At 37.7% G+C, this 18,982-nt stretch overlaps 1 protein-coding gene across 1 annotated transcript in view; it reads right to left on the bottom strand.

The window, feature by feature from the left end:
• The window catches only part of LOC130584371 (macrophage mannose receptor 1-like), a 31,558-nt gene that overhangs the window by 10,922 nt on the left and 1,654 nt on the right, over nt 1–18,982 (bottom strand). Inside the window, exons 2-20 of the mRNA XM_057384329.1 lie at nt 17,996–18,397; nt 16,804–16,977; nt 15,169–15,327; nt 14,164–14,277; nt 13,552–13,686; nt 12,390–12,572; nt 11,622–11,779; nt 10,857–10,970; nt 10,409–10,524; nt 9,962–10,110; nt 8,584–8,783; nt 6,998–7,125; nt 6,302–6,389; nt 4,950–5,091; nt 3,952–3,987; nt 3,634–3,809; nt 1,713–1,780; nt 872–972; nt 732–784 (exon numbers count right to left, since the gene is read on the bottom strand). Coding sequence (XP_057240312.1) covers nt 732–784; nt 872–972; nt 1,713–1,780; nt 3,634–3,809; nt 3,952–3,987; nt 4,950–5,091; nt 6,302–6,389; nt 6,998–7,125; nt 8,584–8,783; nt 9,962–10,110; nt 10,409–10,524; nt 10,857–10,970; nt 11,622–11,779; nt 12,390–12,572; nt 13,552–13,686; nt 14,164–14,277; nt 15,169–15,327; nt 16,804–16,977; nt 17,996–18,397 — 2,696 coding nt within the window. The remainder of the gene's footprint in view (nt 1–731; nt 785–871; nt 973–1,712; nt 1,781–3,633; nt 3,810–3,951; nt 3,988–4,949; nt 5,092–6,301; nt 6,390–6,997; nt 7,126–8,583; nt 8,784–9,961; nt 10,111–10,408; nt 10,525–10,856; nt 10,971–11,621; nt 11,780–12,389; nt 12,573–13,551; nt 13,687–14,163; nt 14,278–15,168; nt 15,328–16,803; nt 16,978–17,995; nt 18,398–18,982) is intronic.

Here is an 18,982-nt window from a genome sequence, read left to right as displayed (position 1 = left end):
ACAAAGAAAACATGGCACCTTCAAGCTCAAGCTCTAATAGTAACACCACTGTAGCCCCCTGTAGTTAATTTGAGCTCTCTGAGTGTTCTGCCCTTTGCTCAGGGCTCTCTCCACAGTGGCTTTACCTGTTTATGGTTTATTTGAGCTCTGGAATCATCACATTGTAAGCAGCAGGGGAAATACACCAGTAAGCAAATTTGAAAAGAAAATGGATCAGAAATGCATGATATAGGAAATACCAGATCAATCTAACAGCAAAATACAGTCTTCAAAAATACTGCATGAATTCTTTGTGAAACATAAATTGAGAGATCGATATGCATGTACTAAATTCCCATTAGCCTCAGTTAAGTTACAAAAATAGAACTTGTAGAGGAAAAAATAGCTCTAGGGTTTGCAAGAAATTTACTTTTCAGTGTACTTGTAAACATGTAAGATAATCTTAGAACAATCTTAGGACATGAGAAGTGTTTGTTTATTTCCTCATTGACTTGTGCCTTCAGCTCCTGTTTYCTGTAGCTGCTATAAATGTTTTCTTAAGTTCACATGAGAGAAGACAAGCCATTCAACTTTTTACTAAAAGAAGACTTGAAAAGCACTCTAAAAATGTGCAACACCGATTTTATAAACCCAGAAAGAAATATCTGCTTTAACTTAAAGGTACTGAAATCCCCCATTCTAAGGACATAGACTCTTCCACTGTTGGTAGTACCATCACTGGGAAGAGTTACTGATTGTTCTGGTTTGTCACTGGAAAGAAATTGCAGAAAACAGGTACCAAAGACTGTGTGATAGTTTACAGCAGAAGTTTGACTGCATAAGTTATGATCTAAGCAGAGACAAAATCTAATAGCTTTGCCTTGTTACTTACTGTGCTCTGACAACATTACCACACAATTTTCCTCGTTATTTAAAAGGTTGGGTTCATTAGGAGCCCAGGCCACATAGGTTACTGGAGTTCCATCTATCCAGCTTAAAGAAAATATATACAATCAGTTATTAATTAATACACCYCTGTTTTGAGATTATATTCTTAATGAACACCTCACAGTTAAGAATGTCCATGAGAATTAACAGAAACTGGCTACAATGGGAGTGACTGATTTTCTTTTATTTACCTAATTTTTCTAAACTGAAGAAACTTCTGTAAAATATTTCTGGTTACAAAATAGAAAAAGGAGGCACCAAGCATATTTTCTGTTAATGAGCAGGATTGTCTGACATCATTTAATATGAAAAACYAAAGCCAGTTACTCATAATACATARTRCAGAAAAKAATATTAAAATTTTAACTAATTTCATTGCATTCTTAGTTMATATTATGCTGCTCAGTTTGAGCATTGCTGGTATTTTCATAGATGAAAACAAGAATGAAAATACTGTTCTGTGGATTTTTTAAAATATTTTTCTGTAGTCTAATTGACATTCTGTCGGCTTTAACATCATCCTTTTTCTACACAACAGGAGAAAGAGTGTATGGAGGGTAGGGCTGCCAAGCCTTTCGATGTGATTACTCGAGGAAAAAATGTTCTTTTACTATTTATTTTTGGGGAAAACTATTAGAGTTTAGAATATTCTATGACCATTCCATTCTGCTTTGTGCACCATATGTGGAACTGCCTTTATACCTCATAAAGGACATATTCAGTACCTCGGGCTACATAAAACATTGTATTTGTTTCTACGAGCTGCACTGATCATTTTAACTTACCGAAACGTTTTATCAAGGCTCACTCTTAGACCGATGAAATATCCCGTTCGCCTACTCTCGTAGTATTCCTAAAGAATAAAGACACTAATTAAAAAAAAAAAAAAGAAATCTTTGAAGCAAAACAAGCAGAAATTGATACACCATTATGTTCACAGGGCAGTGTCATGGGTTTAAAGCCTGAAAATTCCCTTTCCTGACCAACCGGGCGGAAACACCAGAAATGTTGTAGTTTGAACTATGCCCCTGACGTTCCCTCCCTTCTCCCCCTCCACCGGAGAGAGAGAAGGGAGAGCGAGAGCAAAAAACCCAATTAACTCGAAAATTTATGGCTTTGAGATAAACATAATTGGAAGAAAGATACCTATGTACTCCACAAAGATAGTCAGACAGGCTGCATAACTTAAGTTGCAAAACAGATTTATTACTACACACTACTAAGAATGGCACTGGGTGAAAAACAAAGATAGGGATATTTACAAAGAGAAGAAAAATAAAATGGACAATTTAAGACACCTGATACACTTTCCCGGGGACCCGTCTCTTTTTCCAAGTCCCCCCATCTCCACCCCTCCCATGTTGTCCCTCACACACAGGGGGGCAGGTGAATGAAAGTCTAACACAGATCAAAACACTCAGCTGTTGTCCAAGCGTTGTAGGATACAACATTCTTACAGCTCCAGCTGTGGGATGTGTCCTTTTCTGAGAAACAGTCAGTGTAAACTGCTAATAGCAGAAAGGAATTTCTTTACCTCGCAGGAGAAAAGAAAAGAAATGTCCTTCAAGGCCCATGTTGGTTTTTTTCAGCGACGTGAGTCCGATTATCACAAACTTCCTGGCAGAACACCAAAACACAGCTTCTTCTACATCAAAACTTCATGGGGGGAGCAAACCTCTTCTCTATTTCTTGGCTTCATAATCAAAAACAGTCCGGTCCTCAAAAGGCCAGGGTTTTTTTCCCTCATAGCAAGGTCGCTTTACTTCTCTATTCGGGTCTCTCTCAATATGATGGAAATAGTCCTTTTCAAGAACAACTTATCTCCTCCATGTTCGAGAACCACAGGAAGGGCACAGCTTCTCCTTACTGTTCTATGATCTTTAGGTGTCTCCATTTTTCTTCTTACATCTCCTCACCCTCCCGTTCTGTTTTTTTCCAGTGCAAGATACTAAAACTACATGCTATCAACCTAAGCTAAAACATGGCGGCCACATCTATCTTGTTTTGAATTCCTTCTTAAATACAACAAAATACGTCATCACAGAGGTGTAACTAYYYTGTGYAATTGGCCCAGGCCTGATGGTCAGCCTGTCCATCAACCTCAGAACCAATGATGGGTTGGCTCTGAAACACAGGAGTGGGGCAGGGCTCCCTTTGCTGGAGAAGAAGAAGAAGGAGACACCCCCTAGGATTTCTCACAGCAGCCATCTTTGTGGTTTCTTGATCCCCATCCCCCACCACCACAAATTGGACCAAGCAAAACCATGACAGGCAGCCAGTGAGATCCACAGCAGTAATGCACTTTNGCAGCCAGTGAGATCCACAGCAGTAATGCACTTTCTTGCAGTTAAACACAGCAAAGTTTTTATCTGAGACAGCAGAGCCGAGTCCTGCAGCACTGAAGGCTCTTAGGATGGGGCAAGAAAGAAGCTAATCTCGGGTCAGAATCTGGTGCTCCTTTTTTATTCTCCCTCAAAGGCTTCCCAAGAGAGTTGGTGCCTTCCCTCATCGCTCCTCCTGTCTCACCACCTCAGCACGGCTGGCACGGAGCAGGAGAGGCCAAATCCCATGGGATCAGAGGGTGCATTTGGGGAGATTCCATTAGTGAAAATGCTGATTACTCTGCTTGTGAGACAACTGAAGTTTTACAACAGCAGATTGTCAGAAGCATTTCTACTTTAGGCTGGCTGTTATAATGATTCTTACATTTTTTTTTAGCTCTCTCTGTAGGAACTTTCTCTCACTGTCGCTGTTAACAACAGCTAGGTCTGCAGAATGCTGCCTGCAGAACTCTTGGGCTTTTTCCATGGAGACCCGTTCTTGGTTGAAAAAATAGAGCTTATCTTCATATATGACCCATCCATCTGCTGTGGTTTTRTATTCTGAAAGATAAATAAAGTAGCCTTAAAGTCTGTATGTGTAAAACACAGAAGCTCTTTTAGGAATAATTTAGGAGAAACAATTTAAACAATTTTAGGAGAAAAAATGAACGAATAATAAGAATAAATGTATACAAACACCTACCATATGTGTCAATTGGTTCAGATTTTAGTGACACTCCTGCAAAAGARGAGAATAGAAGACATGATGCATCTSTGTAATGTGTTTTATGATGTAGCTTGTGMCTGCAAAAAGAGAGAGAAACAGAGCAGGATTCTCCATCCCCTTGCCATTGACTGGAAAGCGGGCTTAGCTCCACATTTCAGCTTCACATTGCTCAACAAGCAAGGCCATCTACTTTAACTTTGTRTCATAAGCTGTGCTTCATATCAGCAAAGCCATAGCTTTGGTTAAATCACATTCCTGGTTGTAATTCAAGTGCAAGGCAAGGGAAAATTGCTCTTCCCTACTGTAAGCTACAGTAGATTTATCTGAAACACCTTAAACTTTGGGAGAGAACTCATTTACTGATCCATCAGTAGACATTCCAGAATTCATGTGGGGGCAGTTTTCATCAAGAGTGAGAAAATTTCCACCATATTTACTTTAGCTCTATCAAAAGACTCTGAAAAATATCCATAAGCAAAAGGAAATATGACTTCATATGTGTGTATACATATGTACATATATATATATATATATATATATAGATATACACTGACTGTGAGTTATTTCTGGTTGTGATAAAAAAGGACATGGCACTGCTTTGAACCATTGCTTTTCCAAAAGCAGTTGAATTCTGAATAATGTGACAGGAGACATTGAAGTAACAATAAATCTGACAAAGACATCATACTTGATTTTTAACTTTACCTTTACCTATGTTAGCATAAAAAACAGTGTTATAAGGAATATAATAAAAATTCTTACAATTCCTCACCTCCAACATTATAAAAATRAAAGCAAAATATTCTTAATATTACAAAATTTTGTACTTTTGCAAACATATGGATTATTTATATACCCTAAGTTATGTCCCAAAAATCTATTTGTTCTTATMATCCATAATTTTAAAAATCTAACTTAGAAATAAAATATTATTAAAGCTTTTTAAGCTTTCTGCCAAAATAGAAGAAATTTACCTTGTTTTATTTGACARACCCAGTTATGATGTACTTGACAGACCGAAAGAGACAACTCTTTAGAAGATCTATAGTAGAATGAGCCACAAAACTTGTGTCTTCCTGAATGGCTTGCACTAATATCCCAGTCTGTGTACCTAACCTATAGAAGAAATCAGCTTTGTTACTCCTTCCACATGTTTCAGTAGTTGTGCTTTCCATTGGAAAACAGAAACTGACTGCTTTGGTCTCAGAGATTCCGTTTTTAGCTGAAAAGCGTTGGAAATGCAGGGAAAGCAGCAGCTGTAAGGATTTTACAGTGGCACAGTGGTGTCAGTGTTCAGACATGGCTGTCTTGCCAYGAAGGGCTTTTCCTCTTGTTTGTGCCTCGAGCCACAGACAGACAGCAGAGAAACAGGCAGACAGAGTGTTTCTGATGAGCTTCACCGAGSCATGAACTTCACCCACCCGTCACTCGTGCTGATCACATGCAGACAGGGAACTTGTCACTCCGCGTCTGACCTGGCTCAAAATTACATGGTCCAACAGCTGCCTGGTGACAGTCACCAAATCATGCATCAATTCAGCATTCACTTCTTCCCTTCCCTGAGGTTTATGAGGATGGGAGCCTGACTTTCGGGAGGGAAGTCATGYCCTGTAAATCTAGAGAAGCTAAAAAACTGACATGCAAATGGAGACATCCACTTGATACAACCTACTTACTATTTTCAAGAAGTTCTTGATAATATCAGTTTCTGAAATTCTATGGAAACTAATGTGAACAGGATAAGAGGAAAGGTCCTTGTTTGCATTAAAAAAAAAATAAAGGGAGTAGTAGTAAATGGAGGGTTATAAAGGATGGAATCCTGCAGGAATGTTTTCCACAGCTGTAGATATTTGCATGGACTCGAAGAGACGACTGGATAAATTAATGGAAATTAATTAATTAAATTACATATATGAGTCCAGTTGTTAAAGACTCTGAGCCATCACTTACTGGGGGATTCAGGAGTGTGCTAGGAAAGATGCTTGCTGTTTAATTAGCTCTTTAGACTTTTATGGCTATTGCCAGAGACAGGATACAGTGTAATGAATTTTTATGTTTTGACCTTAGGTGTTAATGTGCTCTTCTTGGAAGTGAAACTAAGTTGGGTGTTTCACCAAAAACTACAGATTCTGATGTGATACAAACAATTTCCATGTATTCAAACAATATTAGTCAAACTAGGATATTAGTCATGAAAATACAAGTTTGCAGCCATGTGAATATTTGTAGGATTGGTGTTTTCTTTGATGAGGATGACAGTAAAAAGCTAAAAAATATATGCACAAATCCCAAAGCATCTTAAGCAAATAAACTTGAAAATACTTACTGGAGAACCATCACTCCAAGCAAGTCCTTCATCTGGATTCAAGGTAAATATACCGATCCAAGTGTTTTGAAACGAACAGTGAGTAGCCCTAAGAGAAATTACAGCACAGGRCAGTGTGTAAACATCAACCCAAAAAACATCCAGAAATACATTGTTGAACTTTCTAGAGSACATTGTAAAAGCAGTGAAGTTGCAAATTTCCCCATTAGCTTTGTTGAAGTACATACATATATTCTTTATAGAAATGAGTAATATTTCTGTGGTTCCGAGTCAACAGCTTAGTTATCAGACTTATGAGTAGTATTGATCATTCCTTCAAGTACTATTTACTTAGTGAAAATCTTCACASATTCAAAAAGAGGTTTCAGCACTGACTACTTCAAAGTAGATATACATATCTACTTCAGCAGTAGATACATTRATCATGTTTCCTAGCCTAGTAGAAATACCATTAATTTCATGTGCTTCTAGATTTTATCTGGCAATCATGATACTAGATAAATTTTTTTTCACATAAACCACTCTTTTTTTTTTCCATGAAAAGGTTGAAAATAGAACTGAGTAGATAAATTTCAAAGTATCACAGTGTTTTTGGCTTTTGAGGAATCTATATGTTTCAGAAATCCTCTAAGATCATTCATGATAGTCATATGAAAAATCTTTTAGGTCTGGTAGATAAACACAACAAATACCAACCATATTGCTTCGATTAGTAACATCCTGTCCTCTTTAGTGCTAATGGTGACCAGATCCCCTCCTATTTGTCTGCAAAAATCTCGAGCTTCAAACCATGATTTCTTTCTAATATTTGGTCTGCAAAAATTCTATGGAGAAAACGTATTATATACATGTTACAATAATGAAAGAAATTTAATCTTCCTTACCCTTAAATGAGGTTTCATGCAAGCCAAGTAAAAAGTAAAAGAGAAATAGCATTTTCCTCTCTGTTCATAGAATTTTTACACTAAAGTTGCCCATCCAGTTAGCACAGTGGTGACAGACCGAAAAAAACACTAAAGTTGCCCATCCAGTTAGCACAGTGGTGACAGACCGAAAAAAACCCCAAACAAACAAACAAAAAAGAAAAAAAAAAAAAAGGAGGAAAGGAATTGCTAGAAGGGAATACAACTGTACAACTCCCTAGTTCCCTTTATCTGGAGGAGGGCCCAAGTAGTCATCTTCCACATGAAGGGAAAGAAGAATAGTTGTGGTGGAAAGGCAAGGTGGCCTGGAAGGARTCTGAAGATACAGACAAAAGAATGACCTCAAGATAATTTACAATTCTCACTTTACATTTGTAGTATGATGTCTAACTAGTTTAAGAGAGAAAAAAGCACAGACTTAACCAATGCTAGAAAATTATGATTTGGGGATAAAGGAGCCCAAGTAAATAACATTCCAGATGAATCTGAAAGAAATGAAAATAATAACAAAAAGAGAAGGACTCATTAATTCAAGAAAGTGATAAGAAATATTAACATCTCGCACTTAGCACATTTCATCTTTGCATGATCCAAAATCACTGTGCATTACACTCATTTCTTGTTCAAACCCCTTTTTGTGACTGCTCAGATGCAGCTGATTGTACTTCAAACACAAGTTATCTATAGCTTTGCATCAAAAGCTCTCAAATAAACGCTGGTTTAATTAACCTTTCATGTGAATTTTTATCCTTTATTTTGTGGGGCAATGTGCTTATTTTAGCAAGGTCCAGCCTTAGGCATCGTGCTGCTGGAGGATGCACTTCACTGTTTCTTTGTTCATTCCCTGAACTCTTGCACGTCTCAGACAAAAGCCACATCTTTGCACAACAGACATAGAGAGCAATGTCAACAAGCCAGCTTTGCTGTTTCTGCTGTTTAATACAGAATTGGCATTTTCCTTTTAATAATTTTAATATGAAGTTGTTTTCTGTTTTTCTACTTTTCTTTCTGCCTTTCTGGGGCCTTGATATTTATGTTCCTCTTCTTCCATTTCCTGCTCCACTTCATTCAACCCCTGAAGCACAAACTTCCTCTTCTTTTTTTTTTCTGTGCCCTTCTCCCCTCCCTCCCCTTCCCTTCCTTCATTCCCATCTTTCTTCCTTAATTTCTCCCCCCTCATGGATACTTTTCTGAGAAGAATTTTGGTGTTTTTTTTTTTTGTTGTTTTTTTGGTTTTTTTTGCTGTATTCCCATCTCAGATATTGCAAAATGAAGATGTCAGTTCCTTTTTCTTTTTTTTTCCTGGTTTAATTTTTTCCCCCAAACCAAGCTGCTTCTTTTAACTATTTAGGTGCTTACTTTAAAACAGGAACTTCTATGGTTGTTTGATATCCAGCCATCAGGGCATGTGGAGACCAGAGCAGTAGTTGGAATTGGTGGAACTGTCGCACCCTTTGCCCACTGCTTGCAAATATATTTTTGCTTTGTCTCACAGTCAAGAACATCCCATAAWCCAGCTGCAGTCCCAGTTCTCATGGCTACACATCCTGGATTATTTCCTTTARGAGAAAAAAAAMMCCAAAGTAAACATGTTGGATATTCMAAAAAGTGTGAATTATTTAATTCTGTTTAAAAATCTTTGAGCAGCAGCCATTCACATTTTGTCATGCAATAATACTTGAACAACRAAGTTATATTTTAGAGAGACAGGCACACAGACAGAATAGTATTTTCTGTTTGAGGAGGTCATGATCCATGTAGAATCCTGGTTTTGGTTTTTTYCAATGTCCTGCCTAATTAATTGTTTGGGTAGAAAGTAGGGTGAGGGGTTTTTGACAGCGAAATATTGCATTTTCGAGAAAGAAACTCATTTCTATTTATGTTAAGCCTGTTTTACATGAGATAGCATTACCTCATGCAATACCTCAATCCCTAGTGGCTTTCACATAGATGACAACAACCCCACTGGTGCACACAGAGGGCAGGTGTGCAAACCCAGACAGCTTCAGGGTAAAACTTATCCCATGGTGTTTGCTRTAATTTTAGTTCTCTCAGAAGGAAACAGAGCTGCCTACATCACACAAGGTGTATTCAAATGAACAAAGTGGGCTTATTCAATTGCTCATTTGTGCTCTTCATATGGTGTTTGCTAAGGTTTTATTAGTCTCTGTCTTTTGTAATATTTATTATTTTTATTTTACATTTCATAACCTCACTGAAAGTTTTCAAGACAGTTTTCAGACAAACGATCACTAGATCGAAAAACAGTACATTTCAGGGAGAGCAGATTTCCTCATRGCATTATGAAATCTTGGTTTCTGTTCTTCTGCACAGCTTGAACCCATTGCTTAGTATCATACATWAAAATAATAATAGCACAGAGATTTTTGATACTTTGAGTTTGTAATTCTAACTTAAAATTCATATTAGTTGCTCCATTTCAAACTCTTCTCCCAGGCTAACTTTTTCCCTAGAGGACAAGGGTGAAATAGTCTCAGGACGTCTTTGTAACTCCTGTTATCTCCCTGTGAAGACAGGTCAGAAGGTTAGCCTTATGGGTAACTATATCTGTTGTCCTAATATAAAACTGCAGCTCAAATTTTTCCCTTTGAAATTAAAATATGGGATTTGAAAGCTGCCAGTGCTTGTAAAATACACCCAAAGTTTAAAACATAAAATTCAGAGGGCATTGCCCACACAAACCCAAATAGGGACCACAGTCTCAGAGAGCACCTACCAGGCATTCCTTTGTCCCAGTGTGTAAAGGAAACAGCTTCACCATTGGCCCACCTGAAAGTGCYTCGATCCTGCACATCAGAGAGGCCAAGCCAGAAATATTTCTCAGGCCTCAGCCCAATAAGGCTTGTCAGATAGGCTTGCTCATACCTGTAAAAGGGATCATGAAAATGCAAGTGAAAACATTTACCCAAATCCTACTTKTCTAATGTAACAATGAATTCTTTTCTCCTTTTCCTTGCATCAGACTGGGAGAGAAGACCTCACCACCAGGATTCTGACTCCATGTAAACAACACAAAAAAGCAAGACTCTTTTGTTAKTAAGCTAGAGACATCATCTGTTGCTTAAACACTTTGCTGTTTGGTGTTGTGTTAGCTTTTCTAGGAATTTTTCATGTGATACAATATCTAGCTATTGAAAAGCTGAGAAAGAAGTTATTATCATACCGACTTTCAACTGTGGCCAAGTAACCTTCTTCTCCTTCACAAGTGGTGTTTGCTTCGGAAAATGTTTCTGGAATATGTCCAATAAAATAGCAGTAGGTTCCATATCTTCTCCAGCCCTGTAACATGGTTTTAAGATTTCCATACAAATTTTAAATAATTGTCATATTGTGCATTAAGTGAAATATGCCATTTAAAAAATTAATGAAGCACAGTGATCATAAATATCATTAATTAGAAGCTTTTTCAGTGAAATTACTGATTCCTCTGAAGCAGGTTCTATAAATGGTTTTCTGAAGTTTAGAGTAACTGAGAGGGAGAGACTTCATAATAATAAAACAAAAAAACCCTTACGTGTAAATATTACAAATAATTGAAATAATTCTAAGTGATTCCCGAAAAAGGTACTTATTTCATCTGAGAAACTGATGTTCCATTCTCACATACTTACATTTTTGCAACCTGCATCAGTAATTTCTTTTTCTCCAGCTATTTGTGATGTAGCTTTTCTTTTACAAATGTAGCCAGCCTTCTTCTCACACACATAGTCTGCCCAATAGCCATTCTGTGTCAGGAAAAAGTTTGAAATAAAAATAAGATAAAAAGATGATTAATCCTTAAAGAAGCTAAATAATGTCTGTCTTTATAATGAAAATTATTCATTTTCTTTCTCCTTGTTTTTTCAAACAGATTTTTTTTTTAATCCAATTTTCCTACATGATAACAAAACAAAATTTGCTCACATTCAGTGAAATAGTAGACTGGGCTACAGCACAGTCACAGCTGGCAGCGATAAAAAGGGAGGAGGGTGCATGAAACTGGTCTCCATCTGCTGTGCAGGGTCCTGCACAGGCGGTTGTGCCATGGGATGGCAAATGAGCAGGCACAGAGGAGCCAGCAGGAACTGGAGATCCCCACATACCATCATTAGCACCCGAGGAAAAGAGGGAATGTACTCAAAATGCTTTCAGAGACCTGTTTCATAGCCCTAACAATTTCAGTCTTTAAGAGGAACTTAAAGAGAAAATTTCACTACTGATGCAGTAACGCTTTTATTTTTATTATTATTTTAAAGGCCCCATTCAATCTCATTCTTTTTCTCTGCGTCCCTTTTCATGCCTTTTTCTGGCCTTAGCCATTTGCTGGAATAACAGAGCACGTTATTCTTTTATAAGAAGTTTCAATATGGCAGCAGAATATGTAGTGCTGCTGTCACCTGGCCCTTGATGAGCACACAGTGCTCTGGCCGGTTGTTGGTGGTGGAGGGCTCTCCCAGGTGCCATTTCGTGTACGTCACTGGGCTCCCATCGCTCCATTCAAAATACATCTGAACCTTTCGGTYGTTCAGCCCGATCCACAGCTTGTCTGTTGGCTCTAAAAGATGGAAACTCAGATAAGACCTCTTGTGGCATTCCACCCTTTCAAAGCACCCTCAAGCTTTACAACTTGATTTACAACTCCTTTACAACTCCTTTCACAAAATTATGAAGCATTAAATTATTTCATGTTTACTGGTCACTTTATAAATTTTTTTTTTTCATATAGATATGAAAATAAAGACTGTATATTTTGGAAAATAAAGGCTGTATGATTTGGAAAATTAGGCTGTAGTGAAATCGTTGTACTGGATAAAAAAATGTTGCTCTCATTCCTCATAACAGTGGGTATGAATTACCAGCCTACTGCTGATAYACCATGATGGCATGATAGAACTCTGAATAGTTACTGTTTAGTTCCATTGCACTGGTCAGATTTTAAAACAGTGGTTTTATGTAACTTGAAGCGTGAATGTTTTAAGTGTCTTTCAACACAATGAAAAAAACAGAGAAAGCCCCTAAGCCCAGCCCCTCTGTCYTAGATCCATTACTTTGGCAACAAGTAAAATCAGAGTTTTGACAAGATCTAGAACCCAGYAGGAACTCTCAGTTCAGCTGTTTGGTTTTCCATACAGGCAAAGGCAAGAKATCCCCCTGGAAATACTCACTGTACCCAAGCTGAGACACCACAAAGCTGTGCTCCTCAAGGCTTTGGATGCTGGCCAGATGACTCCCTTCCTTCTGACAGGAGGCCAAAGCTCCTTCCCATCCTTTGCTGTCCCTGAAGATCTTATAGCAGTGACCTASRTAGGGCACCCATCCATCTGGGCAASTCACAGGTCCAGGGTCACCTAGGAACACGTGCCAAGGCTTTAGAGGAGTTCAACTGCCAGGCAAAGGGCTGTGACATAAAATATTTTCACTTAATCTGTGCACAGRTTCTAAACTAAGAATTTTCTTTTGAAATTCTCATCATTTGGAAATGATGAACACAAAATGTAGTAAACATAAATGAGATTCTAAGTCAGGCAATTTTTAGCTTGGAAAAGGARTGCTTTTTAATACAGATARTATCTAGTACAGATTTTAAGGTTAKTCAAATGTSTGTCACAAATATTTTATTTTATAATGTATTAATCAAATGTACTACTTTAGTAATTTATTAATTTTTGTCAGCTTCTGTATCACCTAGTACTTATTTGTCAGGTAGGAGAAATCAGGTGTTACCGCTATCTATGCAGCTATCTATGCAGCTAACATAGAAGGCTTATGAATTATTAAAGAATTAAGAATGTTGATAGAGTAAAAGTCATCAGGACATTTATAGCTATATGAATACATAGGAACACACCAACAGGGAAATCTTCATACACTTAAAATATCTTTTCTCACTTCAATGTGCCAATCTTCTGTAGTCTCAATCTTCCACTACTACTGCAGAGACCTCTGAATTTGCTAATCTGGGTGCTGGTTGACCACAAGTCATGGAGAATGACTTAGAACCACACTAAGTTCTCTATCTTTCTTTCTCATCCTTATTTTTAGTAATGTCCYTCTTCTGAAAAATAATATTTGGGTTGTTCTCCCTCTTGATCATCAGCAGTGTGTGTACTCAAAGGGGTGACCTGGCCATTGAAACACAGACAGTTTCATTCTGTGTGTTGTGGAACTGGAGGTCAGACTAGAAAGGTTGCAATAGTTGTAAAAAGCAAACCAGAGAAACAATAAATTGTTCYTATTTCTAATAGAATTCTTCTGTTCTTCCTTGTCAATAGACTGAGCAATTCAGAAAGCAGCTTCTATTTTAATTATCAAAATACAAAAACATACCTGAAGGAACCAAAGTAAAGTTCTTTTTCTTACAAATGTAACCAAGTTTCTGATCACATTCCCAATTTTCCCATTTAGCTTTTGCTTCCGGGTTCAAAACCACACAGAGCTTTTCAGATTCTGGAGAGGGGCTTCCTTTGGGAAAAGTKCAGAGGAAAAAAAAATTAACTTTTCTGAAAGACAGTCCTTTAAGCTCTAAAATATGCGTGAGAAAGCACCCCTGGATGAAGTGGTGGAGGCCATGTCTTCCCCAGCTTTGGCAAGAGCTAAGGTGGGTCTCTGGTAGTGGAAATGTCAGCATGAAATGGAGAATGCAAGTTAGGTAAGTGGATACCAACCTGTAAACTCTTCTTACTTTTGATGTTACTCAAGAAATGGATGACTGGATATTTTTGGGCCAGGCACTGTTGCTTTCATAGATAAAATATTTTTGCAATTGACTGAAGGTTTCTGTCTCATATTGCTATAGAAATAAATGTTTCTAAAGCTAAAGCAAGAAAAGCTAAAATATTTTTCTCACTGCATATTTATCTGATAATAAAATTTACAGCAGTATTTAAGGTATGTAAATTTTCTCTTTGGAAATATAGAATCAAACAGAGTCGCATCTACCTGGAGCCCAGTTTAAGTACTGGAAAGGGCTGCCTCCAATCCACTCCCATCCACCACTCAAGTCCAGTCTGTTGAGTCCAATCCACAGAGCAGAATCTGTACCTTCTATTAAGTCTAAGTTAAAGAAAAAAAAAGGTAAATTATTTTGTAAATGTTTTTTTATTAGCAATGGTAACTAACGTTGTCTCTAGAAAGATTTACAATTCCTAAATATCTAATTTCAAATATTRGTATGTACTGAAATATGTGATAAAWTGAAATATGCCAAAGCTTTGAATATTGTAAAAGGCAAACAGAAAATTCCTGTTTTGTTCTATCAACTAACACAAAATGAGCACAGATGTTATCCAGAGAGTATATCCAAAATAAAATTGTTTCTGTAGAGCAGGCTGAATTCTGTATATTTAAGTAGAAATATTGGTAGAGTATAATTATAAACAATAATAATAAATCTATTAGGGGTTAAATTAATCCTTAAAACCAATAATAAATAGTTTYTTCCATATAATTCCTCTTCAGCTGTATAAGTAAAGCTGCCATTTGRTATCTATAAATAACTGATATTTTTCAGTTTGCCAAGTGAATGAAAAAAACAGATGTCAAAACTGCATTTGACACAAAACACAACTTTCTTTTGGCATAAAGTTTTTGGTTTTTTTTTTTAAAGTTTCCTTTTGACCAAAAGTAAAACTTTCATTTACTTCTCAGGATTTTTTTCCCCATCAAAAAAATAAAAGAAAAATCAATGACATTTTAATAGAAAATAACATTTGTAAATATGAAGTCAAACTGTTACACTTGAAGGATGCTGAAATACTTTGAAAGCTCTGTAAATTTGGCAGCAATTTTGATATAAATTTGTAAATTGTAAAAGATTTTATTTTCTTGCCTACACATATTTAGATCAAAAGATAATGGCCAAAATCAAACTAAATAATCCTTAGCTCTTATGATGGCTTGAACGGCCATCCTGCCTGTAACCCAGGGTTTGCTTTACTGCCTTACCTTTAAGATATGCTTGTTCATGAATGTCASTGATACTCAGTAATTCTGCATTTTGCTGCTGACAGCTCCTCCTGGCTTGGTGCCATGTGAGAGCTGAGTCAGAGTTTATTTGGTAGTGAACATTTGTTGACAGATCTGTAGTCCAAGTGCTATCTTTGTCTGTGGAGAAAATAATTACAACAGAGTCATCTGAACTTGCCAGCAGAAAACTGAATTACAGGTCCTCTCTGTATGGAAGGTTCTTTTTGTCTTCTTAAATGTCACCTGTGCTGCTCTTTCAAGAACACTGAAAATGTTACAAGCAGATGGGAAATGACAAAATTAAGGTTGATAACTGACAGGTAAAGATGGCCTATACTGCCTCCTGTTCCATGAAGAGAGGTAAGTCAGGAATTACCACAAGAGAAGTGAGTGCATAAGAAAATACATTGCATGGAATGCTGCGGAAGAAATTCCAGGTGAAAACTATAAAAAGAGGTGCAACATCTCCTTCTCTTTCTGGACTGCAATTCCTACTGAGAGCTATAAGAACCAGCTCTAGACCTGAACTTAGCATCAAAATGTTCTCAGMTAAATCCCATCCCCTTGCAAAGAGCCCCTGGATTGTGCCTGTCACACAGCGATGGTGCTGAGCAGCGCCATGCTCCTCCTCTGATTACCTTTGCATCTTTGATTTGTTGAAGATCTATACATGCTCAGTCATGCACAATACAAAATTGTATCAGGTATTTGATAGTTCCCAAAAGTCAGTATGAAGATGAATTTAAAAAGAAGAGCAGAAAGCTGGGACTAGCTGTCAAAAACTCTGAAAATTATTAAATGACCCACCCCATGTCAAACACCCTCAGGGCTCAGTATCTGAGGTATCTTTGCAGGGACCTGGAAATCATATTTGACCAGGGATGTGTGACACCCTAAAAGTCCACTTTAAATGGAGTAAAGGGGCATTCTAATAACAAAAAACAGTGTCAAACAGGATCCATAGGGAGAAATACAGGGGGAAGAGGAGGTGTCCGATGGAGATTTCAACATCATGAATGGCAAAAACAAAACCATAAAGGGAGCTGGAGGAGGAAGTGGCCACTGAAACAGAAGAAAGTGATTGAAATTGCARAGAAATACCAGGCAGATGTCAAAGGGGTAGAAAGGCTGATTCACAGGCAAAGTGAACAGAGCTTAACAGCATGGATTAAAGGACACATTCCACTTTAGAAAAAAAATATATTCACATGAAAATCATGCAGATTGAAACACTGACTTCATCCTCAATGTTCCTACAGTGCTGATTTTTGTGCCCACATCCATCACGATGGGGGGTCCTCATAGAAGGGTTGTACAACAGTGACAGCACACATTCTGGCTGGGAAAAAGCGAAGAGTTCAAAATTATTGTGCTGCTCAGCAACACCCCCACAGTTAGCGGGAACCGAGTGCTCTTTTACTCTTCAATCACTCTCTTCACATCTTTATGCAACGTGTTATTTCCTCGCACAGAGGCTGCAGGACGTGGCAAAGCATCACACACTAAGATAAATTCTTGTAAGTTATGAGTTGTCGTTATGAAGAGAATGATATTCTGCTCATGCTGGTCYGTCAATCCCACGCTCAGGGGAGCTGTTGGGAACAGGTGACTCACCTGTGGATGGGCAGAATCCGTAGCGCTGGTCCGTGTCGTAGTCGGCAGTGGTGGCGCACCAGAGCCAGCCATCCGCRCGCCCCGCGGCCGTGCACTCCGCCAGCCACTGCTTCTTGTACATGAAAGGGAACACACACGGGGCCCCAAAAGAATTTCCTAGCAGAGTGAAGGTCTCTGAGAAGACAAAGTGATAATGTGAATATGAAAAATAGCAAACAAATGTGAACTAGGGAAAAAGCCTATGGCTGAATTGCATCTCAAAGTGCTTTCCATTATTCCTTTCCCATAATCATTAAAAAAAAAAAGTTTCAACACTCTTTTAAACTTAAGCTGCTGACATATATTTGAGAAAGTGTTATTCTGATGTAATTATCTCATAGATGAGGTCTACAATTAAATTTCCAAAGATACTTTAAAGTCCAAGATACTTTATAATCTTAATAAGGCTCCAGAGCTCTACCCTAAGGTACTTCTATTTCAAATAATATTAAGATTTATATTACAGGTGCAAGAGCAGGAACTAATATTTATAAGTCATATTTATAAGTCTTGATTCCTGGAAAAAAAGTAAACATACATTGGACTATCTTTCTCTGGTTTTATTCCAGTGACCACTTAAGCATCTCATACAGGGAAGCAGCTCCCACATAAAAGGCTAAGAGTTCAGTGTTCAAATATCCTGTGAGATGGCTTTTAGAGTGTTCATTTAGGATGTGAGAAAGCCATTCAGCTCATCATAAAAGGTAATTGCACTGCTGTCTATAATTATTACATAAGCATCCTCATCTGCTGAGTCAAAACACAATTCCTCCACTTATCAGTACTTTCAGACCTTTCTCAGCTCAACTATATTATGCCTCCTTCATGAGGATAAAATTTCATACCCATGTGACTGCACAAGAAACTAATCAATGTTTGTGTGTCCTATTAATAATGTAGTGATGCAGTTTGGTGAGCAATAGTGACTTTAGAGACTATTTACACAYTAATAATACATTTTTAGAGAATATATACAGAGTACATGTAATTCTTATAATACTTGAAATACTAATGTACTGTAATGCATAAACCAAAAAATGTGTATAGTACATGCTTGGATATAAATACAACATTAAATTCAAGATTAAGTACCTCAGTGCATGGATTTCCTAAAACTCTTTCCAAAAAAAATGAACAAATCAATTTTCTGTACCTTCATATCCCTGGGAACATAAAACACCTGTGGCCCCATAGATCTTCCACTTATTCTTTGCACTCAGCCCCTTCTTTAACAAAACATAATCATGCTCTTCATTKCCAGGACTGAAAAAYAAWTCTTCTCCTTGGATTGCAAGGAGGCTTTCATTTCTGCATTCCCACCACTGGAGCTCACTGTTTTGGTCACAGGGATGCAGGGTGACCACGGCCTGATCCTCCTTCAAGGACACCCCCAGGCATAGGTTCAGTTTCACACTCATAAGCTGGTGATCCGTGATCCACCTGAATTTTTGTAATTCATTGTCTTGATTGCAAGTGGCAGTTCTAACTGAGTGTGTAATAGATGCCTCAAGACAGAGSCTGTTGACTTCATTATACAGCAAAAAAGTTTTAATATCTGTAAAACAAAACAATACATAGCAAATAGTTAATATAGAATAGATATATAGTGGATGTGTGTTATGATTCTGCTTCCCATTCACATGAAAAAGTTGTCATTTCATTCATAGTAGGTAAAATCATTGTATTTTTTTCACAAGGTCCAGAGCAACATCAATTCTACTGATTAAAAATGAAGTAGACAATAGAAAATGTATGTCATRGTGCTATGTCACCATAGCATGGATCGGTGGTGGGCAGCAGCAGCAGTGGAGCTGAGCACAGCTTGTTGGATGGTTTTACTCATGTCAGTCATGGGAATTCCCTGAACCCCACTGCTATCACCATTACCTTGTTCCAGCCAACCCTCGGATCCATGGCCTTGCAGACCTCTTGACAAACTTTTCTCACCCTGCCAGATCCTACAGCTCTCCTAGTGGGTGCACAGCCATATTTGTTGAGCCATTTACCTCCCCACTCCTAAATCCACCTTTCCTTTCCTTTCCTTTCTTTCCTTTCCTTTCCTTTCCTTTCCTTTCCTTTCCTTTCCTTTCCTTTCCTTTCCTTTCCTTTCCTTTCCTTTCCTTTCCTTTCCTTTCCTTTC

The sequence above is a fragment of the Malurus melanocephalus genome, unplaced genomic scaffold (assembly GCF_030028575.1).
Source record: "Malurus melanocephalus ecotype Western Australia unplaced genomic scaffold, MMel_1.1 scaffold_14, whole genome shotgun sequence".
Taxonomy (NCBI): Eukaryota; Metazoa; Chordata; class Aves; order Passeriformes; family Maluridae; genus Malurus; species Malurus melanocephalus.
Note: the sequence above shows the minus strand (reverse complement) of the source record. Positions and strands in the feature narration are given on the sequence as shown.